The sequence below is a fragment of the Mus caroli genome, unplaced genomic scaffold, assembly GCF_978045245.1.
Source record: "Mus caroli unplaced genomic scaffold, Mus_caroli_1 scaffold_1, whole genome shotgun sequence".
Lineage (NCBI taxonomy): Eukaryota > Metazoa > Chordata > Mammalia > Rodentia > Muridae > Mus > Mus caroli.
In genome coordinates this window covers 72,544,753-72,570,045 of record NW_028227256.1, presented here as the reverse complement: position 1 = coordinate 72,570,045, position 25,293 = coordinate 72,544,753, and the positions used below count along the sequence as shown (strand labels likewise).

The 25,293-nt window shown below is 53.7% G+C and overlaps 2 protein-coding genes across 8 annotated transcripts; one reads left to right on the top strand and one right to left on the bottom strand.

The window, feature by feature from the left end:
* Window positions 1-525: 525 nt before the first annotated feature.
* Window positions 526-3,962, bottom strand: Inha (inhibin subunit alpha). Its single transcript, XM_021169002.2, has 2 exons — window positions 3,606-3,962; window positions 526-1,540 (listed from the first exon to the last, which is right to left on the bottom strand). Exons 1-2 carry the CDS (start codon window positions 3,874-3,876, stop codon window positions 711-713), a joined length of 1,101 nt encoding a protein of 366 aa, XP_021024661.1. The 5' UTR covers window positions 3,877-3,962; the 3' UTR covers window positions 526-710.
* A 593-nt stretch (window positions 3,963-4,555) lies between these two features.
* On the top strand, window positions 4,556-25,247 carry Obsl1 (obscurin like cytoskeletal adaptor 1). Of its 7 annotated transcripts, none has more exons than XM_029476760.2 (22): window positions 4,556-5,889; window positions 7,149-7,418; window positions 7,496-7,747; window positions 7,893-8,195; window positions 8,886-9,182; window positions 10,901-11,173; window positions 12,716-12,988; window positions 13,784-14,056; window positions 17,013-17,285; window positions 17,909-18,184; window positions 18,260-18,547; window positions 18,704-18,979; window positions 19,603-19,872; window positions 19,992-20,264; window positions 21,312-21,578; window positions 22,371-22,483; window positions 23,010-23,166; window positions 23,282-23,443; window positions 23,744-23,848; window positions 24,159-24,428; window positions 24,818-25,001; window positions 25,108-25,247. In XM_029476760.2, the coding sequence occupies exons 1-22, from the start codon at window positions 4,878-4,880 to the stop codon at window positions 25,109-25,111; spliced, it is 5,871 nt and encodes a 1,956-aa protein (XP_029332620.2). In that variant the 5' UTR covers window positions 4,556-4,877; the 3' UTR covers window positions 25,112-25,247. The 7 variants fall into 7 exon arrangements, with proteins under 7 accessions (XP_029332620.2, XP_029332624.2, XP_029332629.2 ...); XM_029476764.2 differs by having other exon boundaries at window positions 4,557-5,889; window positions 18,704-18,763; XM_029476769.2 differs by lacking the exon at window positions 18,704-18,979 and having other exon boundaries at window positions 4,557-5,889.
* The last annotated feature ends 46 nt before the right edge of the window (window positions 25,248-25,293 follow it).

Sequence of the window (25,293 nt, the reverse complement as noted above, 5' to 3'; positions counted from 1 at the left end):
TCCTTGAGAGTTTCCCTGTGACACTGTCAATTCATACATTTCCCACCCCCCCCCTTTCTCTGCACCCAAGTTCTTAAGAGGCATCAAGATCTGTTCTGCTTGGACAATTGTCCAGTAGGGTTGCAATGTCTATGAATCCCCTGACCTTGACCTAGACACCAGTCAGCCAGAAGAGAGAATGGCTGCATGCTTGGGGGGGGGGAGGGGTGCGGGGAGGGTATGGCCGCCTTAGATGAAACCACTATGATAGTAACTTTCTTTTAGGTGTGGCAAGACAGACAGACTGTGTGACATATCAGGTTTAGTTTGTAAGGGGACAATGTGTCCCTAGAGTGGGTGTCCAAAGCTCTGGGACACTTGGCAGCTTCCCAACTAATTCACATCTAATTTTACCTCTTAGACTGTCGATCTCTAAAGCCAAAAGCAGTTAACTCAAAATCCCACAATGCAATTCTCTCTGACCCCAGACCTCCCCAACCCCATTGTCAAAGACGTGAGGGGAACACATACAAAGTCACACACACTTCCTTCTTTATTGTTATCCACAGGACCTGGGTGGAGCAGGATATGGAACCCTCATACAGAAAGATGTAGGGAAAAGGAAGTGGAAACTGTCTACTTTCCACACTCTGTCCTCCTCCTAGCTGAGGACCCTGGGGTGGTGAATTGACGGTGGTCATCGGCCATGGGAGGAGGAGGCGAAGGTGCTTTTAGATACAAGCACAGTGTTGCGTTATAAGGTTGGGTACCATCTCATACTTGAAAGAGTAACCTCCATCTGAGGTGGTTCGGACGCGTAGGGACCTCATGCTCCCTGGAAGAGCAGCACAGCAGGGCTTGGCCCCTGGCACCAAAAACAGGGGCTGAACCGGGGTAGGGGGCACCCCAGGGACTGGCAGGGGCAGGTCAGATGTGGGCATCCCGCAGCTACCATGGCAGTAGTGGAAGATGAAACTGGGAGGGTGTACGATCCAGCGGTCCCAGCCCAGCTCTTGGAAGGAGATATTGAGAGCAGCTCGATGGCAGAAGGCATGCGCAGCGGGTTCCTCGGGAGGCCTCTGCAGCAACCGCAAAGCCGCAGGAGACCAAGGCCAAGGCACAGAGGGAGTTGAACGCCGGGCCCTCTCCCCCGCACTGGGTGCTCGAGCCCTAGTGTGGGCCACCAGGAAAGGAGTGGTCTCAGGCTGGCCGGAGCAGGAACAAAGTGGGCATCGCAGCAGCAACACCAGGATGGGGTGAGTCAGCAGAGGGAAAGCAGACGTAGCCAGGTGCAGTACAGCCCAACGTGGCGGGCCATGTCCCAAGGACACAGGCACAGCCATGGGCCCCCCAGATGATAGCACCAGAAGATCTAGCAGGGGCTCAGAGCTATTGGCGGCTGCTGTGCTCTTCCTGCCTAGGCCTGTGTAGAACCACAGCTGGGCTGAAGTCACCTGGTGGCTGCGTATGTGTTGGGATGGCCGGAATACATAAGTGAAGAGGCCTTCCTCAGCCTCCTGGGCAAGCCCTCTGGCAGCTGGCTGGTCCTCACAGGTGGCACCTGCAGGGGACAGGCAGAAAAGGGAAAGAGGGGGTAGCCTTGATATGTGGTACCTGAACCACTTCCACCTGAGAAGAATGTGAGTGTCATCCCCCAGTGCTGACTATATGTCAAACATCGAGTGTCACTTAGACTTGGACACCCCCTGGAGTCTTGGGAAAACTAACAGAGGCTCCCCAATTTTCTATTCATCATCAAAACACGACATTGGTAAATTTTCTCCCAAGGGGTTTTATCCGTTAATATAAAGGGCAATGGGTAAGAGTCCATTTCACTCTCTACTGCATCCTCAGGTCTATTCATGAAGCTTATTGTGCCCTCCCCAGCCTCCAGCAGGCTGGCTGGCTCAGACCTTCTTTGCCACAGTTGCTAGTTCACCTAGGGTGGAGTCTTCCTACCTAGGTAAAGTCTTGTCTGCAGCTTCCTGCAAGAAGCTACCTGCTGAGCAGCCGAGCTTGTCTTCCTGAGGAGAACCTGACAAAGTGGGATCCTGGCACAGTGGGGGATGGATTCCCCCCCTCCCTTTAAAAACCAGACACTAGGGGCTGGTGAGATGGCTCAGCAGTTAAGAGCGCCAACTGCTCTTCCAAAGGTCCTGAGTTCAAATCCCAGCAACCACCATGGTGGCTCACAACCATTCATAACGAAATCTGATGCCATCTTCTGGAGTGTCTGAAGACAGCTACAGTGTACTTACATATAATAAATAAATAAATATTTTTTAAAAAATCAGACCCTAGAATATTAAAGGTGAGCCTTGATCAGAGGACTTTATCTTGGCTCATTATTTCTCTCCCCTTCCATCCCCAGCTTTCCTTTCAGGAAGCCAGGAACCTGTGGCTGCTGGCAGCCACAGCTTATGGTAGTGTATATCAGATACCATGGAGTGATTCTCACGCCTTGGGTGCATGGGTGTGTTTTGTTGCTTTTGCTCTATCTCAGCATGTCAGAAACTTTAAATGATAAATTTCTTTTTTTTATTAGATATTTTCTTCATTTACATTTCAAATGCTATCCCCAAAGCCCCCTATACCCTCCCCCCCCCCGCCCTGAAATGATAAATTTCTTAAAGGCACTGTGTTTTTGAAAGACAGCTTACAGGGTAGGGAGACAGCTCCGTTGGGGAAGTGCTTGTTGTGTCTGCATTAGGACCAGAGTTCAATCCCAGGACCGACATAAAGAACTGGATGTGCTCTCACAGGACTGAGGAGACAGACACCCATCAGGCTAACTAATTAGTGAGGTCCTGGTTCAGTGAGAAACTGACTCAAAAACAACGGTGGAGAGTGACTAAGGAAGATGTTCAGTGTCAACCTCTGACCTCTGACCTCCACGCACTTCCAGGCATATGCATAAACTAATGAAGACAGAGGAGGAGGAAAAGAGAAAGAATGGAAGGGAAAGGAGAAGAGAGCAGAGGTCAGCCCTTCCCAGGGAAGTGTAGCTGCCATTCCTGGTCCAGTGGACACAGACTATGGGAAATATTATGGGCCAGCTGTAGTCAAGACTGCACTTGGGGCTGTACTAGAACACAGTCCCTCGCATCATACATTCTAACAACTGATCCATTCTCAAGACAAGACACTGAAGCGACTGACAGTCAGCTAGTAAGTGGCAAGACTGGGATTCCACTTGATCTGAAATCCATACTTTCGGTACTACTACGCTGCCTGGAGATGAAGGCAGGGAAGCGAGGAGACCTCAGAGTGGGCCAGATGGGGTAGGGGGGAGGGGGGAGAGTAGGGGGCACAAAATGCAGGACAGACCACAGGCAGCAACTCGAGCTGTCTCTACAGAGCCTTAACTTCCCCTTTTGTATTCCAGGCGTGCTAGGCTCACTGGATCAGTCCCGCTTGAGAAGTAGAGGCTACCACCTATCTGATGTTGAGGTAGAGGCTACCACCTATTTGATGTTGATCAGAGGGGCTTAGGAACTGGCCCCTTGCCGCAGAGCCAGCTGAGTTGTGGGGCTGCCATTCACACCCAGAGCTGCCTGATTCCCAAGCCCATGAAGTAGGTACCGGCTACTCTTCAAAGTTGACCTGCCAATCCCCAACTTCATTACCTGTAGCTGGGAAAAGGATGGCCTGGGAGACATCTTCCTCCTCCGGTTCAGAGGTCCTGTGCATGAAGCCCCCAATGGCATGTCTTCGAGGCAGACGCCTTATTCCAGGACCCCCACCTTCCCCATCCATTGCTGGGGGCCCCAAGGCATCTAGGAATAGAGCCTTCACCTTGGCCAGGATGAGCTCCCGGACAAGTTCGGGACCCTGGCAGCTGTCCACATCCCGTAGGGTCAACAGCAAAAGGAGCAGCAGAGACCGCTGGCTCACCATAGTTCACTTGCCCTGATGACAGGGCACCCACACGCTGCCCTGTGCCCTTTCTGTCTAGGACCTCCCCACTGTCCCCTCCCCATCCCACTGCTGGCCTTCTTCTACCCTTCTCACCCCAGTCTCCCCCAGTCCTTCCCACGCCCCGCAGTCCCAGTCGCCCCTGCCCATGGCATTGAGACCTCCTATCTCTGACGCAGATGTCTGTGGCCCTGAGCCTTATCTCCCACTCCTGCCAAGAATGTGGGGGAAGGGGCTGTGATGGGTATTCACCCCAAGTGACCTGACCTATTCAGGCAAGCATACAACCCACTCCTCAAATACACACACACACACACACACACACACACACAGAATCTACATCAGGTACCACAGGTGCCTGGGTGCTTAAGGTTGACCAGTCATCAAATCATTTGTCAGGAGGACAGAATGCACCAACCCCCTCAGACTTTCTGGCGCTCTTTTCAATCCTAGCAGCTGCTAGGCCAACGTGGGAGGGTAGACCTAGGGTTGAGGCTCTGGGCCGAGGGCAGGTGGTCCCGCCTGCTCTATACTTAGCCTGGAGGAGCCAGTCTGGGCTCTTGTCCTCCAGCTGTGTCATCAGAGAATATTTTTGGGATTGGCAGCTGCAGGCGACAAAGTCACTCAGGCCCAAGCCTGGCCGGCAGTTGGAGACCTGGAGGCCGGAGGTGGGAGGGAGGGAGGAGAAAGAGGCCCAGGCTGTGGGAGGGGGCTGGGAAGAGAGACTCCCAAGAGCAGGAAGCCGGGCCGCGGGCAGTCTGGGCTGTAGGGCCCCTCGCTGAGCAGGCAAACAGGAAGGACAGCCCCCTGAGCTCTGGGCTCGGGGCCCAGGAATTGCCGCGTAGCAGGGCTGCGGCCAGGGTCCAGAGTAAAGAGGCGAGCGGTCACAGGAGTCCCACTGGTCCCGGCGCCCGCTCCGCCACGCCCTGGTCTCGGCTCCCGGCCTTCCCGCGCGCCCAGGCGAGCCATCTGCAGCGGCCGCAATGAAGGCCGGATCAGGGGATCAGGGGAGCCCCCCGTGTTTCCTACGCTTCCCGCGGCCCGTGCGGGTGGTAAGTGGAGCGGAGGCCGAGCTCAAATGCGTGGTCCTGGGAGAGCCGCCGCCCACTGTCGTGTGGGAGAAAGGCGGGCAGCAGCTGGTGGCCTCCGAGCGCCTGAGCTTTCCGGAGGACGGCGCCGAGCACGGCCTGCTGCTGAGCGGCGCGCTGCCCACCGACGCCGGGGTCTACGTGTGCCGCGCCCGCAACGCGGCCGGAGAGGCCTACGCGGCGGCCGCTGTCACCGTGCTGGAACCCCCGGCCCCCGAGCCGGAGCCCGAGTCCTCCGAGTGTCCGCTGCCAACACCGGGCACCGGGGAGGGCGCCCCGAAGTTCCTGACGGGGCCCCAGTCCCAGTGGGTGCTGCGAGGGGCAGAGGTGGTGCTGACGTGCCAGGTGGGAGGCCTTCCGGAGCCCAAGCTGTACTGGGAGAAGGATGGGATGGCCTTGGACGAAGTATGGGACAGCAGCCACTTCAAGCTGGAGCCCGGCCGCGGCGCGAGTGACGAGGGCGCGAGCCTGACGTTGCGCATCCTGGCGGCGCGGCTGCCCGATTCCGGGGTGTACGTGTGTCACGCCCGCAACGCGCATGGCCACGCGCAGGCGGGAGCGCTGCTCCAGGTGCACCAGCCCCGCGAGAGCCCGCCCCAGGATCCCGATGAGAACCCCAAACCCGTGTTGGAGCCGCTCAAAGGCGCGCCCAAGACCTTCTGGGTGAACGAGGGCAAGCACGCCAAGTTCCGCTGCTACGTGATGGGCAAACCTGAGCCCGAGATCGAATGGCACTTGGAGGGCCGCCCTCTGCTCCCCGATCGCCGCCGCCTCATGTACCGCGACCGCGACGGCGGCTTTGTACTTAAGGTGCTCTACTGCCAGGCCAAAGACCGTGGGCTCTACGTGTGCGCGGCGCGCAACTCGGCGGGCCAGACCCTAAGTGCGGTCCAGCTGCACGTGAAAGGTAGAGCACCGTGCTTCCAGTGCCCTCAGAGGTCCTTCTTGCTCATGTCCACCCCCATGTCCGGAGGAATATTGAATTCCAGTACACTGATGAATTTCTTAGCAAGCTACCCAGGTGGTAAAAACCACTAAGCCAGGGAATAGACTGTGTGTAAATCTTAACAATCCTAGAACATTCTTATCCTTTATTCTTAATTTTAGGCCTTCTTTCCCAATTGGATTCCCATCGGTAGCAATATCTGTAAAACAATAGGAGCATGTTGTGGGTGTAAATAACTAGGGCTAAATTTATAATATGCTAATCGGTGAGAACAAGGGGGCTGCTGTATTGAAAACACACATTTGGAGTGGAGGCTGTGTTCACAGCTTCAGGGCCGGAATCTGTTAGGAGGGCTGGTGCAAACCCCCCAGCAGCCACTGCTCATTCACAGGAGAGGTGGATATGTCAGAGGAAAAACACCAGCCAGGCTGGATTCCTTCACGTTTCAAAGAAGATGAAAGCAAAAGGGGGTGGGGGTGACCTTACACGTTTTCAGTACCCATGAACAGAAAATCCAGAGAAAACAAGGCACTCTCAAGTCACATTGGAAGCTAAGGTTCCCCTTAATAGAACTTGATCACCACGATTTGAGGGGTTACATTTTCACTGGTGATTGCCCATCTTTGTCCTTCAAGGAAAACATGCTTGGGAAGTTCCCTTGAGTCCTGCCTGACACTTAACCAAGTATGTGGTATCCGAGCTGTGGCAGTGTCCTCCTCACTGCGTCCCAACTCAATGTGCCCAGACTTGCCAGGCCAGTGAGAAACTGCAACGTCCTCAAGAAAGTAGAGAAACTTCTCCCAGGGGGACCAAACCTTGTGTTCCTCAGCAAGTTAACTCTCTGGTGGTTTCCTAGTTCCGAAATATGGTTTTGAAATGCTTAGAATGCTATATTAAAATGAAATTCAATGCAGACCCTTGAAGAATTGGGAGATGCTGTGTAGTGTTAGGGACGGTTTGAAAACCACTGATCTGGTTCAATGCTTGCCGCCTCCCCTCCCCCATTCAACACATGAGCAGATGGAGACCCAGAAATGTTATAAGACGTGTCCAAGGTGATATCGGGGTCAGGCTGGGAATTAGGCCAACTAACTTAGCTGGGAATTCGGCCGCCATTCCTAGCCTGCTAGGAAGAGCAAGTATGTGTTATCCTCCTCAGCTAGTCTCTCGCTCCTGCTCCAGCTCCAGCTCCTGAGCCTTCCCTCCTTCTCTTTCTACAGAACCCCGCCTACGGTTCACCCGGCCCCTGCAGGATGTGGAGGGTCGGGAGCACGGGATTGTGGTGCTGGAGTGTAAAGTACCTAACTCTCGAATTCCCACCGCCTGGTTCCGGGAGGACCAACGGCTGTTACCCTGCCGCAAGTACGAGCAGATCGAGGAGGGCGCTGTGAGACGCCTCGTCATCCACAAGCTGAAGGCCGATGATGATGGCGTCTATCTGTGCGAGATGCGGGGCCGAGTGCGCACTGTGGCCAATGTGACGGTCAAAGGTCAGCTGGCCAGTGGGAGGAGGCTGAGACTGGTGGTGTCTCGTGCCTGGGCTGACGGATTCCCATCCACGTCTCAGGACCCATCCTGAAGCGTTTACCCCGGAAGCTTGACGTCCTGGAGGGAGAGAACGCAGTACTGCTGGTGGAGACTCAAGAAGCTGGGGTGCAGGGGTGCTGGAGCCGTGATGGGGAGGAGCTGCCAGACACCTGCCAGAGCAGTTGTGGTCATATGCATGCCCTGGTCCTTCCAGGGGTGACCCGAGAAGATGCTGGAGAGATCACCTTCAGCCTGGGCAACTCCCGTACCACCACCCTGCTCAGAGTCAAATGTGAGAGCGTGAACGCTTATAAACAGGGGGGTCAGGGCAGGGGCGTTGCCAGTTGCCAGTGCCTGGGTTGGGAAGGTGGATTTAAAGCAGGAGTGTTGATGGGGGCTTGTACAGGGCTCAGGTGAAGATCCCACCTTTATCTTAGGTGTCAAGCACAGTCCTCCCGGGCCCCCCGTAATGGTTGAGATGTTCAAAGGCCAAAAGAACAAGGTTCTGCTGACCTGGAAGCCCCCAGAGCCACCTCCAGAGACCTCCTTCATCTACCGCCTAGAGCGGCAGGAAGTGGGGTCTGAGGATTGGATCCAGTGCTTCAGCATTGAGAAGGCGGGAGCCGTAGAGGTGCCCGGGGACTGTGTACCCACCGAGGGTGACTATCACTTCCGAATCTGCACAGTCAGTGAACACGGCCGCAGTCCCCATGTCGTGTTCAACGGTTCTGCTCACCTTGGTAAGTTAATCCTTCGCCACTTATCCATCAGTATCTTTATCCAGTCATGCTCTCCGTGACCATTCTTTCCTTCTCTGACCCCCAGTCCTTATGTTCACCCATCCTCTAGCTTTTGCCCTTTCTGGTTCTTTTGCTTTGCTTTGCTTTGCTTTGCTTTGCTTTGCTTTGCTTTGCTTTGCTTTGCTTTGCTTTGCTTTGCTTTGCTTTGCTTTGCTTTGCTTTGCTTTGCTTTGCTTTGCGTGGATATTTTCTTTATTTACATATCAAATGTTATCCCCTTTCCCAGTCCCCACCCCCAAAACTCCCTATCCCATACCCCCTCCCCTGCTTCTATAAGGATGTTCCCCCACCCACCAACCCACCCACTCCCCCCTCCCCACCCCTGAATTCCCCTACATTGGGATATTTATAGAGCCTTCACAGGACCAAGGGCCTCTCTTCCCATTGATGCCCAACAAGGCTATCCTCTGCTACATATGTGGCTGGAGCCATGGGTCCCCTCCATGTGTCCTCGTTGGTTGGTGGTTTAGTCCCTGGGAGCTCTGGGGAGTCTGGGTGGTTGATATTATTGTTCTTCCTATGGGGTTGCAAACCCCTTCAGCTCCTTCAGTCCTTTCTCTAAGTCCTCCATTGCGGACCCCGTGCTCAGCCCTTTCTGGTTCTAACAGCCGTGCCCTGTCTCTGTTCCAGTGCCCACAGCTCGCCTGGTGTCAGGCCTGGAAGACGTGCAGGTGTATGATGGGGAAGATGCCGTCTTCTCCCTTGATCTGTCCGCCATCATCCAGGGCTCTTGGTTCCTTAATGGAGAGCAGCTCCAGAGTAATGAGCCAGAGGGCCAGGTGGAGCCTGGAGCCCTGCGGTACCGCATAGAGCAGAAGGGCCTCCAGCACAGGCTCATCCTGCAAGCTGTCAAGCACCGGGACAGTGGGGCCCTGGTCGGCTTCAGCTGCCCTGGTGTGCAAGACTCTGCTGCCCTCACTATCCAAGGTTGGTAACTGGTGGACAGATAGGTTCAAAGCACAGAAGTCGTGTTTGCCGAGCGAGGTGGATGCTGTACCTGTTTCCCACAGCTGGGCTCAGACACTCAGAAGGGTGCTTTCCAACTCCTAGCATATAGAGCTTCTCTTGGGCTCATCAGCCTCATCTCCGTTCTTTGGCATGTTTTTCTTTGCAGTTGGGCTGGGGGTATAGCTCAGTGGTGAGTGAATTCAACTCAATACTACCAAGAAAAAATAATTATGCTTGTCCTCTCATTTAAAAGACACGGATCCTGGCCCTAGTCCCTGTCTGCTTTCTGTCCTCTTGTCCAGTTGCCTAATGAAACCTTATCTCCTAACAGTTCACCTTGAACCAGGCACAGCCCTAATCACTTGATTTAGGTAGGTAGCACAGTCCTGCCGATAGCCTCATAGAACAGGTTCTTAGTCACTTCCCACTGTACGTGGAGGAAGACAGGCACAGAGAAGTTGAACGGCCTGCTCAAAGTTACAGAGTTGGTGCTGGATTGCGAATCCGAGTTGTTTACCCCCACACTTCCTTCTTAGCAAGGAAGGGGAGGGGATGTAGCATCCGTCACTCAGGCCTGGGGAAGCGGGGGCTGAAAATTCAAAGGCCATCGTAGCGCTCAGTTCTCTCGCTATCGCTAGAGAACCTGGGGTCTTACAGTGGTAGCTTCCAGCAGCAGCGGTAGAGAGCGAAGGCAGAAATTATCAAGTGCAGCATTTCCAAGTTTAACTAAAGACCACTATCACCACAGGCACCAGGAGAGACGGCCCCTTTTTTTTTGGTTTTTCCAGACAGGGCTTCTCTGTGTAGCCCTGGCTGTCCTGGAACTCACTCTGTAGACCAGGCTGGCCTCGAACTCAGAAATCCACCTGCCTCTGCCTCCCAAGTGCTGGGATTAAAGGCATGCGCCACCACTGCCCAGCCTAGAGACGGGCTCTTTAAGAATTCTTAAATACAGTAAAACCACTACTCTGCTACTCTGCTTAAGTGGCCTAAAAATCTGACCTAACCTCTTTTCTGTTGCTATACCAGAGAAGCGGATGCTGGGTATTTTATAAAGAAAAAAAAAAACTTAGTTTAGCTCACAGTTCTGGAAACTCCAAAGTTGGTCTTCCCAGTCTTTAATGACTCTGTCCAGTCTTTAGTGACCCTACCCCAGCTTTTCACTAAGTCAGACCATGACAAAGAGATAGACAAGCAGGCATGATCAGAAGGAACCAAGTACACAGGGTGGGTGAACTCGCTTTGTAGCAACATACTCAGAGCTGACTGGGTTCCTTTGAGAAGTACCTCCCGCTAAACCTCGCCATTACAAATACTTCTTCCTATTCCTCCTCCCCTAGGCTCTTAGAGGTTCTAGAAACTGCCACCCTGAGGACTATAGTTCCATCACATGAATATCTTTCCAGGAATAGCTCAGATCAGATCCAAACCAAACCATAGCAGTGCACAAATCTTTTTTTTTTTTAAGTCAGAAAACTGAACCTAGCACCTTATCAATAGATGCGCTGCCCCACTGTTCTCGTCCCCCTTGACCCTCAAACCTGTTTTAAGCCCTAACCGACATCCGGGCTTTAGTCACTGACAACAGTTGTCTCCTTCGTGTATTCAGCCCTACACCAGCACATAGACTGGAGAAAAGGCTGCATATCCGAGGAGCAGAATAGACATTGCAAGTGACCAGCTTTCTCTCCATGCAGAAAGCTCAGTGCACATCCTGAGTCCCCAGGACAAGGTGTCACTGACCTTCACGACCTCTGAACGGGTAGTGCTGACCTGTGAGCTCTCAAGGGTGGATTTTCCTGCAACCTGGTACAAGGATGGGCAGAAGGTGGAGGAGAGCGAGTCGCTCATAGTGAAGACAGAGGGCCGTAAACACCGACTGATTCTGCCTGAGGCTCAAGTCCGAGACAGCGGTGAATTTGAATGCAGAACGGAAGGGGTCTCGGCCTTCTTTGGAGTCACTGTTCAAGGTCAGGAACCTTGCTGGCTGCTTCTGACTGAGGCTGATTTGGGGGACTTTGTATACCCTGCCCTTGTGGTCTGTTGGTTTGGTGGGAGTCCCTTTTTATGGAGGGCTTTTTGTTTGTTTTATGATTTTTGGCTGGGGCCTACAGCCTTGTGGGGCTAGATAAGCATTCTACTACTGAGATACATCCCTGGTCTTACATTTGCATCTTAAATCTCTCATGTACCCACATCATCTAACACACTTGCCCACCTGTGCATATATGCCCTCTGCTGGATCGGGTGAGGGGCCAAACGCAATTGCTGGAAGAAAGGGCTGACATTTAATGAGATCCTACTCTGGAGCTAGAGCTATGCTAGGTCATTTGCTCATATGCTATTTCACAACTTAATAATGCATAATCTCCAGTCCACAGGTAAAGACACTGAGACCCAAAGAAGTATTGTGACTTCCTTGTTATCAGGCAGCCAGCACAGATGGTGGGCTGGAGTCACACACAGCCCTGACTTTTTCCTGCCACTCATGGTGGCTGAAGTAGGCAAAGGTGTTAAGTATATTGGTCCAGGAGTTCTCATAAGGCAGGAGTATGCTAGAAGCCTGTCAGAAGGCAAGTTCCCAGGTGTCCTGGCCTATCCAAAGTCTAAACCTTCAGGACTGAGCCTGAGGGATCTTCTTGTTAGAAAGCTGACGATGACAGTAACTCAGCTGGGTGAGATGCAAATTTGAGGCCAGCCCCAGCTGTGTGAGACACTGACTCAAGGAAGTTAGCATAGACGCTACTGACCCTTTTGAGTCAGAATCTTACTTCAACTCAGAAATCCCTGTGACCCCAACCTGAGCATGTTCCGTGACAGGGAACTAGTTAGTTTTCTGCCACTGTAGGGAAATGCCTAAGATATTCATTGATACTGAGAAAGGATTGTTCTGGGCATTCAAACCCAAAACCACTGATTTGAAAATACCGTGGAGGTGCTGGCTGTCAAAGGCAGGGTTGCATGTGGCAGAACACATTGCTCATCTTCATGTCCAGGAAATAAAGAAGAAGAGGCTGGGATGCCACCAGCCCCTTTGAAGATGGGCCCCAGTGATCTAAGGCTTTCTTACTAAGCAATTCCATAACACTGATAGCACCAGCCTGGTCTGCAAGCCCTTAATATCTGGGCCTCCGAGATACTGCCTGTGTACAAAGCACACCACTGCCCAGTGGAGTGGATGCTTGATGCTGCCTGAGTCATCCTCCTATAGGCCTATCCTTTCTTCCCTGTCCTTGAACAGTAAACTCAGCCAGGTGCCTCATGGTTGCGATCTCCTTTTAGCCTATGTCAATGTTGGCTACCACTGTATGGCCGCTGGGTGCCTCCTACCCTCTGTGCCCCCTACTCACCTTTGGAGATACCTAAGCTTCTATACCAACAGGATCTCATGGCCCCAAACTCCTGCATGGCATGGCTTTAATTACCCACCCCCCCTACTGCCACTGATCTTCTGCAGCCCTGGAGCCTCCTGTGTAAGAGGTGTTTATGATCCATCTCTGTTTCCCATCAAGATCCCCCAGTGCACATCGTGGACCCCCAAGAGCACGTGTTTGTCCATGCCATCACCTCCGAGTGTGTCAGGCTGACCTGTGAGGTAGACCAAGAGGACACAACTGTACACTGGTACAAGGATGGGCAGGAGGTGGAGGAGAGTGACATCATCGTATTAGAAAATGAAGGGCCCCATCACCACCTGGTGCTACCTGCAGCCCGGCCCTCCGACGGGGGCGAGTTCCAGTGTGTCGCAGGAGATGAACGTGCCTACTTCACAGTTACCATCACAGGTGAGAGCAGCTAGCACACGTGCTCCTGCATGTCACTCTTCTTGCCCCCTCTAGCCTCCTGTACTGCTGAGTCCTGAGCACACTAGTCCCGGCTACTCATCACCAGGGAGCCCCCACAGCCCCCCGCCTTTCCCAACTCCCAGGAGTCCCCTGCTAAGAGGGTTCCTTGGGGACAGTAGTTCTGTTACAGAGCAGGTGGTACCAGGTGTGGAAGAGGTCAAAAAGTCTCAGAGTCCTATACAGGACCCCAGTTCATCTGAGACCCAGCCCTCTTCTCCCATGATATATATTTTTTTAATTTATTTATTTTATGTATGTGAGTACACTGTAGCTTGTCTTCAGACACGTCAGACGAGGGCATTGGATCCCATTACAGATGTTTGTGAGCCACCATGTGGTTGGTGGGAATTGAACTTGGGACCTCTGGAAGATCAGTCAGTGCTCTTAACCACTGAGCCATCTCTCCAGCCCACCTTGTTTCATTTCTCATTTTGTCCTTGTCCCACCCTAGAGACCATAAACTGTTTCTACAGTTAACATTGATTCCTCACTCCCCATTACACAGCTTCCACACAAAGCTTGGTGTACTTTGGAGATTATGGTCGGATCTCTGTGGCCGTGATGGCTGCTCCCAGGGGCTTCTGTGGTGCTAGCTGTGAGGGACTGCCTAGAGAATGACCTCTTCAACCCGTGGCTGACTTAGAAAGCATAGGACATAGGCCTGGATTAGGAAGGATGGTGGGACACTCCAGTCCCATCCCCTCTTGCCTAGGATCTGATGTCTCTGTCCTTCAGATGTCTCCTCGTGGATCGTCTACCCCAGTAGTGAAGTGCATGTGGCAGCCGTACGCCTAGAGCGTGTGGTGCTGACCTGTGAGCTGTGCCGACCCTGGGCTGAGGTGCGCTGGACCAAAGATGGGGAGGAGGTAGTGGAGAGCCCAGCACTGCTCCTGGAGAAGGAAGACACCATCCGCCGCCTGGTGCTGCCCTCTGTCCAGCTTGAGGATTCTGGCGAGTACCTGTGTGAAATCCATGATGAGTCGGCTTCCTTCACCATCACCGTCACAGGTGTGGGCCTATCCCAGCCCCCAGAGTCACCAGAGGACAACCCTGAGCCTCAGGGATGTTGAGTGAATGTTTCTCCACATGCAAGCTTGTTGGTGTCAGGGAGGGAGAGTATGGGTTGAGGGTGCATGCACCAGGGTCCCTGCTGGAAAGAGCCTGGAATCCCAATCAGAACCAGCAAGCCCTTCTCTGGTGTCAACAAGGCCAGGTCTAGCTGTGGTCCACCAGCTCACTGACTGAATGCCATCCAGGCTGGGTGCCTGGCTGGTGGTCAGTTAGCTGCCAGACTAGCTGGGAAGGCAATTGCTATCCAGGGGTCACAAATGGGGAGACCCCCTTGGACTCTGACTCTATGCAGCCCACAGATGTGTTTTGTTTGGCCTGCAGAGTCATACCAAAGTCAGGACAGTCCAAATAACAACCCGGAGTTATACGTCCTCTTGAAAAAGCCGAAGACCCGGCGGTTCTGGTCTCGTTTCCCCCCATGGCGACGAACGGCTGGCACTGAGTAGCAGCTGCCCCATACTATGGGGCCCCCATTTCTCTGTCCCACCCTCCCTGCCATTTCTCCTGCCTCTCCCCAGACTCCCTGAGCCATTAACTTAACCTATCTGGCCCTCACAGCTTGCAACCCCTGTGTTAAACCAATAAACGCACCAATAAACATTCCAAGAAACCTCATGGTAAATAAGTTCAATTAGGGTCCAGGGCTCCACAGAACAGCCAGGCAGGGAGGGCCTGGGTGGAGATCTCACAGGGTCACTGTAGTATGGGCTGGGCTCCATGCATTCGACAGCATGTGAACACACATGTATTTCCTCCTCAAAGAACACAGCCTAGTAAGAAAGCCAGACACGTGTCAGGGCATAGACTGTCAAGGACAGCGTAGGGAACCCTGGGCTCGTGGCTGCTAACCTGGTCAGGTAATGAGGATGTTTACCTACTTGTAATGGAGTTAGGCTGAGTTAAGGAGTGGGCAGAGAATAGTCCGGGTGTCGGGGAGTAAAGGAAAGCTAGAAATATGGTGGTGATTTGTGCCGGCCACCTCAGGACTACAGCCCACAGCACCATTCCCAGTGTGCATGGTCGTGGGGGCATTTAGGCAGTTCTGGACATCACAGAAGAACCCCAGTGGCAGCACAAGGCCAACTACCCTATTCTTCACGGTCCTGTTGCCTTCTTCCCTGGCTTGCCCCAGGCAGAGCTTCTTAGGGAATTCCACTCATTATACCCCAGACGGAGCCCACAACTGCAACAAGGCTGTGGACACAATCTATTTTACAGCTAGAGACCTTCATTCTCTCATCTCCAGCCCTGGCCAGACACAACAGCCACAACCACAAAGCACTCTACGCCTCACAGTAAAGTTCACACAAATGCCACCTCACCTCCAGGCCAAAGTGGATCAAGTCCCACACCAAACGGCCCAGCTCACTGCCCCAACCTCTTCCACCACCATCCCTTATAGAAGAAGCTGCCTTCTGTAATCTCCTGGCCATTTCATGACTAGATCAGACATTTTGAGAAAAGAATGCCCTGTGTCCTGTGGCTGGGTCTGGTGGAGAACTGAGAAATCCTAGGCAGGGAAGCCCGCAGTTCCCTAGCCAGGCCACAAGGGGGCCAGGTGTACTCTAGTCTTCTGGAAACAAGAAGTTTCTAGTCTTGGTTGGAGAACAAGACAGCACATGGTATTATGGGCAAGCTTGGGCTTGCTGACGGTCTACTAATATTGACTTAGCTCCTTTTCTGTGGAAGAATGGCCTGTGCTTGAGGTTGAGCTCACTGAAACAGTGTAGCATTCCTGGGATTCTTTTAGACAGAGTATTGTATACTCTGGTATACAAGTATTCCCTAGTTGCTGCACTTGGGAGGCCTGGATTCGCCCCAGTGCCTGCAGCAGGAGAGCCTGTTTAGAACAGAATGCTTCTTCCTTCTGCCCCAGGAGCTATAACTGTTTGGGACCTTAAGGGCAATTGATTGCTTAATTATTGCATGCCCCAGTTCTTTCATCTGGAAAAGCGGAGACATCACAGTGCTCTCCTCCAGACATCAGCGTGAGCCTAAAGGCTCAAAGTGCTCGGCGCAGTGACTGGAGCGTTAGGAGGTGTTCATTTTTTACAGATCCTGATCCCACTCCTGCACAATTTGTAAAGCCCCCAAACCCTTAAAACCAAAAGGCTTGTTAAAAGTTCAGCAGTAGTCTGGTATGATGGTGTATACCTTTAATCCCAGCACTCAGGAGGCAGAGGCAGGTGATTCTCTGAGGTTTCTAGGCTCTCCTGGTCTGCATAGTAAGTTTGAGACCAACCAGGGCTATGTAGTGAGATCAGAGGTTTGATAGTCAAATTTATTACATTAAAACTGAATTTAACTGATGCATTCTCTTTTTTAAAAAGATTTATTTATTATTATATCTAAGTACACTGTAGCTGTCTTCAGACACACCAGAAGAGGGCATCAGATCTCATTACAGATGGTTGTGAGCCACCGTGTGTTTGCTGGGATTTGAACTCAGGACCTTCAGAAGAGCAGTCAGTGCTCTTAACTGCTGAGCCATCTCTCCAGCCCCTAATTGATATATTCTTAATTATTCTTTAATTATCTGGTAGGGCTAGTCTATATCTGCATCTTTGTGAGATTTGACTGTGTCTTCTAGTATATCTTGCCATGGGTAAATATATATTAAACAGCAAAATGTTAATGGGAATCATTATAAGGGGCAGAGGCAGGACCTGAAGGTAGCTCACTACCAAATGAGAAATGCATTCTTTTGAAGTCCAGAAGATACTGGATTCTGTAAGTGTCTGGTCTTGGGGATTTGAAGGACAGGTCAGGGACCTATTGTTACTTATTACTGTGCTACTCAGAACTCAGGACTGTTATTAACACATGGGCAGCGGGGCTCACATGCTGCCAGGCATTGCTAATTAGTGACAGCTGTGCTTACCCTGCTCTGCAGAGCCCCCTGTGCGGATCATATACCCCCAGGACGAGGTGACCTTACATGCTGTGAGTTTGGAATGTGTGGTGCTCACCTGTGAGCTGTCTAGAGAGGATGCTCCTGTACGCTGGTACAAGGACGGGTTAGAGGTGGAGGAGAGTGAAGCCCTGGTGCTCCAGAGCGATGGGCCTCGTCGCCGTCTGGTGTTGCCTGCTGCCCAGCCAGAGGACGGGGGCGAGTTTGTGTGTGATGCTGGGGATGATTCAGCCTTCTTCACTGTCACTGTCACAGGTGGGTAGTTTCTGTGGACACTTTTCCAGGGAAGTGAAGAGACAGGGTTCTATGGGACAGACATCCACTATCCCTACTCCCACTGTTTCCCTTCCCCCAAGCCTCTGTTTCCCAGACTCCTCAGTCTTAGCCATCAGAGGATTCAATTCAAGCTGGGACAGTGTCCTCGGGCTCGGGGAGAGGAAGCCTAGCAGTTAGGATCGATCATTCATTCATTCATTCATTCATTCATTCAACAAATGCTTATCAGACAACTAGAATATGCGTTGCACCATATGCTAGGGGTACAGAGTGAACCAGTGAGCTGCAAGTTTCACTATTCATGACGCTCACATTGGGAGGTGGTAGTCAGGCCAAAAAGAAAAAAAAAGGCAAAATAACTGGTTTATCAAGGTTAAGCATCTCAGAGGCAAAGCATAGAATGGAAGGAATGGGGATGGATCTAAGGAGAGGTGAATGGATAGGTTTGAGTATGAGTCTGACTTGGCTCTTTTATCTGTATGATCTTGGGCAAGTCCTTTTCTTCATAGGAGCCCCCAGGTTCTTACTATAAAGTGTATTGGAGAGGCAGGGAGAGACCATCTGTCAAAACCATGTTCCCTCTTTCTTTGCCCACCCACCAGCTCCACCAGAGAGGATTGTGCACCCGGTGGCCCGGTCCCTGGATTTGCAGTTTGGGGCTCCAGGACACGTGGAGCTACGCTGCGAAGTGGCCCCGGCTGGGTCTCAGGTGCGCTGGTACAAGGATGGCCTAGAGGTAGAGGTGTCAGATGCGCTGCAGCTGGGTGCTGAGGGGCCTGCCCGCACCCTCACCCTGCCCCACGCCCAGCCTGAGGATGCCGGGGAGTATGTATGTGAGACCCGAGATGAGGCTGTTACCTTCAACGTCAGCCTGGCTGGTGGGTGTGCTGGGCCAGCCTTGGGTGGGGAGGCAGAGGCTGGCTTGGGCTTACAACCCCCTTTTCTTTGTGCAGAGCTTCCGGTGCAGTTTCTGGCTCCAGAGGCAGCCCCAAATCCGCTCTGCGTGGTTCCAGGGGAGCCCGTGGTGCTGAGCTGTGAGCTGTCCCGAGCAAGCGCACAAGTGTTCTGGAGCCACAATGGGAGCCCTGTGCAGCAGGGTGAAGGACTAGAGCTGCGAGCTGAGGGTCCTCGCAGAATCCTCTGCATCCAGGCAGCAGACCTCGCTCACACAGGTGTCTACACTTGCCAATCTGGGGCATCCCCAGGGGCCCCAAGCCTCAGCTTCAATGTCCAGGTGGCTGGTGAGTACAACTTGGGCAGAAAGCCTTACTAGTCCCCCATATCCAGGGCTCCCCCACTTTCCTAAGACATCACATCTTTCCCTTGCCCTGTTCCCCCAGCTTGTCTCCCCACCCTTCTCATTGCCCTCCCAGTGACCCCTGGCTCTGACCCCACAGAGCCCCCAGTGCGGGTAGTGGCCCCCGAGGCAGCCCAGACGAGTGTTCGAAGCGCCCCAGGTGGGGACCTAGAGCTGGTGGTGCACCTCTCCAGGCCAGGGACCCCTGTGCGCTGGTACAAGGACGGGGAGCGCCTGGCAAGCCAGGGGCGGGTACAGCTGGAACAAGCCGGGGCGAGGCAGGTGCTGCGGGTGCGGGGGGCACGGAGAGGGGATGCTGGGGAATACCTGTGCGACGCACCCCAGGACAGTCGCATCTTCATCGTCAGTGTGGAAGGTAACCATGCACCCCTCACACCCACAAAGACAACCTCCCATCCTCTGGGCCCTTTTCATCTCCTATACCTCACCCAACTGCTCTCTATGGTTCCCACCAATGCGTTCATGACTGTCACTGTAAGAGGACATCTTCCTTTTTTCCAGCAGCACCCTAGCATAGCAGGATGTAGATAGCCCAGTGGATTAAAAGGAGGACTCTAGAGTCAACTTGTCCAGGGTGAAACTCAAACTTGGCTCTCTGGGACTTGGGTGACATTTGCGAGGCCATTTTATTCCCCTGAGCCCCAGCACTGAAATGGGATAGCAGATAGGTTGCTGTGACCATTTAATGTTGTAACTGGGCCCATAGTAAATAATGTATTGGTACTAGAGACTTAGGAAGAGGTGCCAGGCTGGGATTTCAAGGAGCTTACTAAGTGTGGCCAGGATTTGGCATCCTGGTCTTTGGGAGAACCCCCACAACCAACACACAATAGGGCCTCACTCAAGCTGTTGTAATTGGTGGGAGAATGAGAGCTTGTGTTCTGCCGGGAGGACTGGGTGGGGGGCTTGGGGGGTGGAAGTGGAGAGAGACGGAGGGAGAAAGAGGTATCCAGGTCACTGCCTCACCCCTCCTTCCAGAGCTCCCGCCAGTGAAGCTGGTCTCCGAACTGACGCCTCTGACAGTCCATGAGGGGGACGATGCCACATTCCAGTGTGAGGTTTCACCACCAGAAGCAGAAGTCACCTGGCTACGCAACGGAGCTGTTATCACTGCAGGGCCGCAGCTGGAAATGGTCCAGAATGGTTCAAGCCGCACCTTGATCATCCGAAGCTGCCAACTCAAAGACGCAGGGACCGTGACCGCGCGAGCCGGAGCTGCTGACACAAGTGCCAGGCTCCATGTTCGAGGTTCAGTGCGACTGAGCATAAAATGCTCTGTTCCCTATAGCTAACCCCTCACAACCATGGCCTAGAAGTGAGCTAGCCTTCAACCTCTGGACTCCATGATCTCTCATCTTCCCTTCCAGAGACAGAGCTGCTGTTCTTGCGGCGGCTGCAGGATGTGCGGGCCGAGGAAGGCCAGGATGTGCACCTTGAGGTAGAGACAGGCCGAGTTGATGTGGCTGGAACTGTTCGCTGGATACGAGGTGGGGAACCTCTTCCCCTGGACTCTCGCCTGACCACGGCCCAGGATGGCCATGTCCACCGCCTCTCTATCCATGGCGTTCTACTTACCGACCAGGGCACCTATGGCTGCGAGAGCCGTCACGATCGCACCCTGGCCAGGCTCAGTGTGAGGCGTGAGTGCCCAATCTTCTCCTACTTCATCACTCATCTGGCTGGCCCAGAGTCCCTGACGCTGCCACCACCACCAAAGTGCTCCTTTCTGCTGAGGAAGGTCTGCCCTGGCTGTCCCAATCTGGGGTTAGAGCCAGAAGGTTCCTGCTCAAACCCAAAACCTCTTTTTCTAATCTTTTCTAGTCTCTCAGAAGTCCAAATGGACTCTGCTTTTTACTTCAAAGATGGCTTTGCTAGCAGCATAAATTTTATACTCCAGAAAGACTCTCTGTATTTATTTTTTGAAAGAATGACTGGCAAATAACATTTCTCACCCACTGCCCCATGCTGGAACACACTACCTGTGTGACCTCATGCAATCTCTCCGAAACAAATCTCCGTAAAAATAGGGTTGATCCCTACGTCCAGAGTCTTTGAGGAAATTAGCCAAGGTATCAGACCTTGGTGATTGGCTGTCACGAGTGGTATGTGTTCATCACAGTATAACCCAGAGTGGCACTGGGCTTTAGCATGGTGGTTCTCAACCTGTGGGTCAAGAACCCCTTTGCTAATCAAACAACAGGGGTCCCCTATCAGATACCCCGCCTATCGGGTATTTACATTACAATTTATGACCGTAGCAGGATCGCAGTTATGAAGTAGCAATGAGAATAATTTTATGGTTGGGGGTCACCACCAATGAGGAAGGTTGAGAACCACTGGTTTGGTGCAATAGGGAAAACTAGGGCTTAGAAAAAAAAAGTCAGAGGAGTTTGCCAAAGATCCCTTGGTACATAGATGAGTTATATGTTAAGTAATGGCTCCGATCCCAGTGGGTGTATTGTTCCTTCCAGTGTCACCCCACCCCACACTGAGACTCCTTAACCCGTCCTTCTCCCTTCCTCCCTTCCTCCCTCCCTCCCTCCCTCCCTCCTTCCCACCCAGTCCGAACTTGTACAGCCAAGGCCTTTCATGGAGTGCTGGGGTGGCACAGGGAGCATGCCAGGGTGAGTGAGTTCCTGCACCTTGCCCAGAGCTGGTGTCCTCCCTCTCTCATCTCCCCACACTAGCTCGGCAGCTGAGGGAACTTCGGCCTCTGGAGGATGTGACCGTCCATGAGGGGGGCAGTGCCACCTTCCAGCTGGAGCTGTCCCAGGAGGGTGTGACCGGAGAGTGGGCCCAGGGTGGAGTCCGGCTGCACCCAGGGCCCAAGTGCCACATTCAATCAGAAGGCCGCACTCACCGCTTGGTGCTAAGCGGCCTGGGTCTGGCTGACTCGGGCTGTGTCTCCTTCACTGCGGATACCCTTCGGTGTGCTGCTCGGCTCACAGTGAGAGGTGTGGCCTCTGGGCCCCTGCCTGCTAAATCCCTGTGTGTGACTCCTGACCTAACCATGTGGCCCCTACTGACCACCCTGCTAGAGTGGGGAATTGCTGGATCCTTTGGATCTGTGTGGGCCCCAGTGACCGCTTTGCTTGAGTACAGCCTTAGCCTTAGCCCTGCATCTGGTGCTACCTTCAACAGTCCCATGTCTGCATGGTCTCTTTCGTTTGCCTACCTGGGTATGTCCCCACTGACTATTCTTATTATGACTCAGTGGCTCTCTTGGCTCCCTAAGTGGGCCCCCTGTAATTCTTCCACTGATGAACCTCCAGAGTAAGCTCTAGTACTGATTCTGCCTGAGGCCCCCCCACTTTCAGCCCTGAGTTCCCCATTGGCCACACCTCTAGGGACCCTCAGTGCTCTGTAGTGCACTTCTGTGCCCATCCCCACCAAGCTCAGTGTCTTCAGCTGTCCACTCCAGCCATGTGGTCACTGCTATCCATGTGTTTGGGAGTGCTCCTTTTTGGTATCTCTTCTTCCACTTCTGCCATTGCCCTCCAGCCCCAACATGTCCCCTGCTGATGACTTCACTACCTCACTGGCTCTCTGGCCCTGCCGTGCCTCCTCCTCTACAGCACCTCCCTTAAATCTCCTGTCCCCAAGCATTGCTCACTCACTAGTAGCCTCCACTGCCCACCTGCGTGTGTCTGCCACTGACCTGCTGTGTCTGTGTGTTGTACAAGCTGGACTCTTATTCCTCATCAACCCCTGACCCCTTGGCATTGTTCTCCCTTACCCACTCTCAGAGGTCCCAGTGACTATTGTGCAGGGGCCACAGGACCTAGAAGTGACTGAAGGTGACACAGCCACGTTCGAGTGCGAGCTTTCCCAGACTTTGGCTGACGTAATATGGGAGAAGGTCAGAGCATGGCCCTAGTGCAGGTCTATCGACATAACAATATTTCGGGCAAGAAACTAACACGCACTGGACGTGTGAGACTGGTACTGGGCTGAGACAGATGTCACATTTAATCCCTTTTAATCCTTACAACACCCTGTGAAGGTACACCTTGTCATCACTGGGCTATCTAAGGCGTACATTCTGTGGGGTGAACAGTTAGTTGCTCAAGGGCAGACAATAGTAGAGTCTATGTTGAAAACCAACTTTAAAATCCACACTTGGTGGGTCCATGGAGAGCTTTGGGCTTTCTGCACCATTTGGTGCCAATTCTCTGCTCTAAAGTCCCCAAGGGATGGCACCTTCTCAGAAAAGTGACCAGAAAGGAAAGACGTGGGACAGTCCAACCCTAGCTGGGGAACACACAGAATCCACTAGTGCGCTTCTAGCCAGCTAGGCATCCACAGAGGACAGCGCCACCTTCCAGGGTCACAGCCTCCAGAATCCTACTGGGCTCCATCTGACCTATTACGAATCCCGCCTTTAGGATGGGCAGGCGCTGTCTCTCAGCCCACGCCTCCGGCTCCAGGCTCTCGGCACGCGCCGCCTTCTGCTTCTGCGGCGTTGCTGCTCCTCAGACGCCGGGACCTACAGCTGCGTTGTGGGGACAGCTCGCTCCGGGCCCGCGCGCTTGACCGTACGCGGTGGGTACCCAGAGATGCCAGGGTACTACTTTAACCCACTTCTTGGGAGGGGGCGTGGCGGATGTGTGTCCCGTCTCCGCCACGCCCCCTCCTCACGTTCCTGGCTCCGCCCCAGAACGAGAGGTGTCGGTACTCCGTGAACTCCGGTCCGTTAGCGCCCGCGAAGGAGACGGCGCCACGTTTGAGTGCACTGTGTCGGAGACCGAGACCACCGGGCGCTGGGAGCTCGGAGGCCGCGCGCTGAGACCCGGAGGCCGTGTCCGCATCCGACAGGAAGGTGTGGCCACTTTTCTACCCTCTGTGACCCCTTTTTACCTTGCCCAGGATTTAGGCAGACTCCGCCCTATTCAGATAAGCTCCGCCTCCAGCTCCCCGCCCCACCACCCTACTGCTAGTGTCTACCGGACTTTCTCCGCCGCCAGCTCTGAGTTCTGCTTAGCTCCTCTTCGCGTTCTCTCTCCAATTCCATGCGCCGACACTTCGGAACCTCCCTGGGACTTGCTCGGGTTCCACCCTCATTCTCGAATTCTCCCGGGAAGCGGCTGAGACCTCAATACCTCCCCACCCCCACCCCCAGGGAAGAAACACATTCTGGTGCTGAGCGAGCTGAGAACCGAGGACACCGGAGAAATCTGCTTCCAGGCGGGACCCGCCCAGTCCTTGGCTCGGCTGGAGGTGGAGGGTAAGCTTCTGAGGCGAAGGCGACAGGGAAGGGCATCATCGCCCATCCTGGGACTGACTGACTAGCCGCCGGTCCTAGAGATGCTGCTGTCTTCATCTCTCCTCTTTGAGGCTCTCTTGGGGCAGGTCACAGAGAGCAGCTCATTTCCTCAGGAGATGAAGAGGAAGAGACTTTAAACTGGGCATGCAGGAAAACGGACTGGTGGCACGGAGGGCTTGTGCCAGGAGTGGAGGTGTCGTAGGCAGGGAAGATACATCTCTCCTCTAGGGGCCGTGCGTGTCCTTATTAAGCCCCTGTCCCCCAACCGCAGCGTTGCCTCTCCAGATGTGCCGCCGCCCACCTCGTGAGAAGACGGTTCTGGTCAACCGCAGGGCGGTGTTGGAGGTGACTGTGTCCCGCCCTGGGGGCCACGTGTGTTGGATGCGGGAGGGGGTCGAACTCTGCCCGGGAAACAAGTATGAGATGCGTAGCCACGGCACCACCCACAGCCTAGTCATCCATGGCGTCCGACCTGAGGACCAGGGCACCTACAGCTGCCAAGCAGGCCAGGACAGTGCTGACACACAGCTGCTGGTAGATGGTGAGTAGTGCCCACTGGGCAGAATCCACAAGGAACAAGTTGACCGGGCAGGAGGGGCTACGTGGAAGCTGCAGTGCCGAGCTATACCTATGGGAGGTTTTCCAGGTCTCGGGGAAGGACTCTTGGCAGTGGGTTCTGATGCATGTGGGGGGTGGGGAAAGGGGCGGGAGAGATCACACTCAAGGTTGAAGAAGAGAGGGAACCCTGAGTCTCAAAAGAAGCTTCCCTGACCTTCCTAGGGCCCTTCTTGCTAGAGCTTCTCCCTTTCCTCTGCTTCTGCCACATGCTTGACTCCCCAGAACACCCCATTGCTACCAGTTGCTCCTTTCCCCACTACCCACCAGTATCTGCTGGCACCTGTCCTTCACCTCCTTCTGTCCTCTCTCCAGCTGGCTGCTGGACGCCTCAGTGGGCAGCCTGGGAAGTTCCTTCCATTCTTTCCCTCTTGGATGAAGGAGGTGCCCACTCTACCCCAAATCTCTGCATATCTTTCACACATTTTGCTGTGTGTCCCACCCTACCTGCTCCCACTTTCATGACCTTACAGACATCCTTGCCAGAGGTTCCAAAAGGGTAGGACCCAGCTCTTCCCATGGGTATCCAGACTCTGCTAGGGGAGGCGATTGGCTTGGCCCTACTCTCCCCGCCCCCAGTCCCACATGAAGTCATTCCTCAACAGGTGACTAGAGGACTGAAACACACCAAGCAGGTGCCCTTGGACAATTTGGAAGGAGCGTACCCTTATACTGGGCAGGGTGGGGAGGGAGGAGCCAGAGGTATCAGGTAACAATAAAGATGCTACTGTTCATGCCCACACCCGTCTGTGTGCCATGGAAGGGCAGGCCATGCTTGGAGCCCCTTGTAG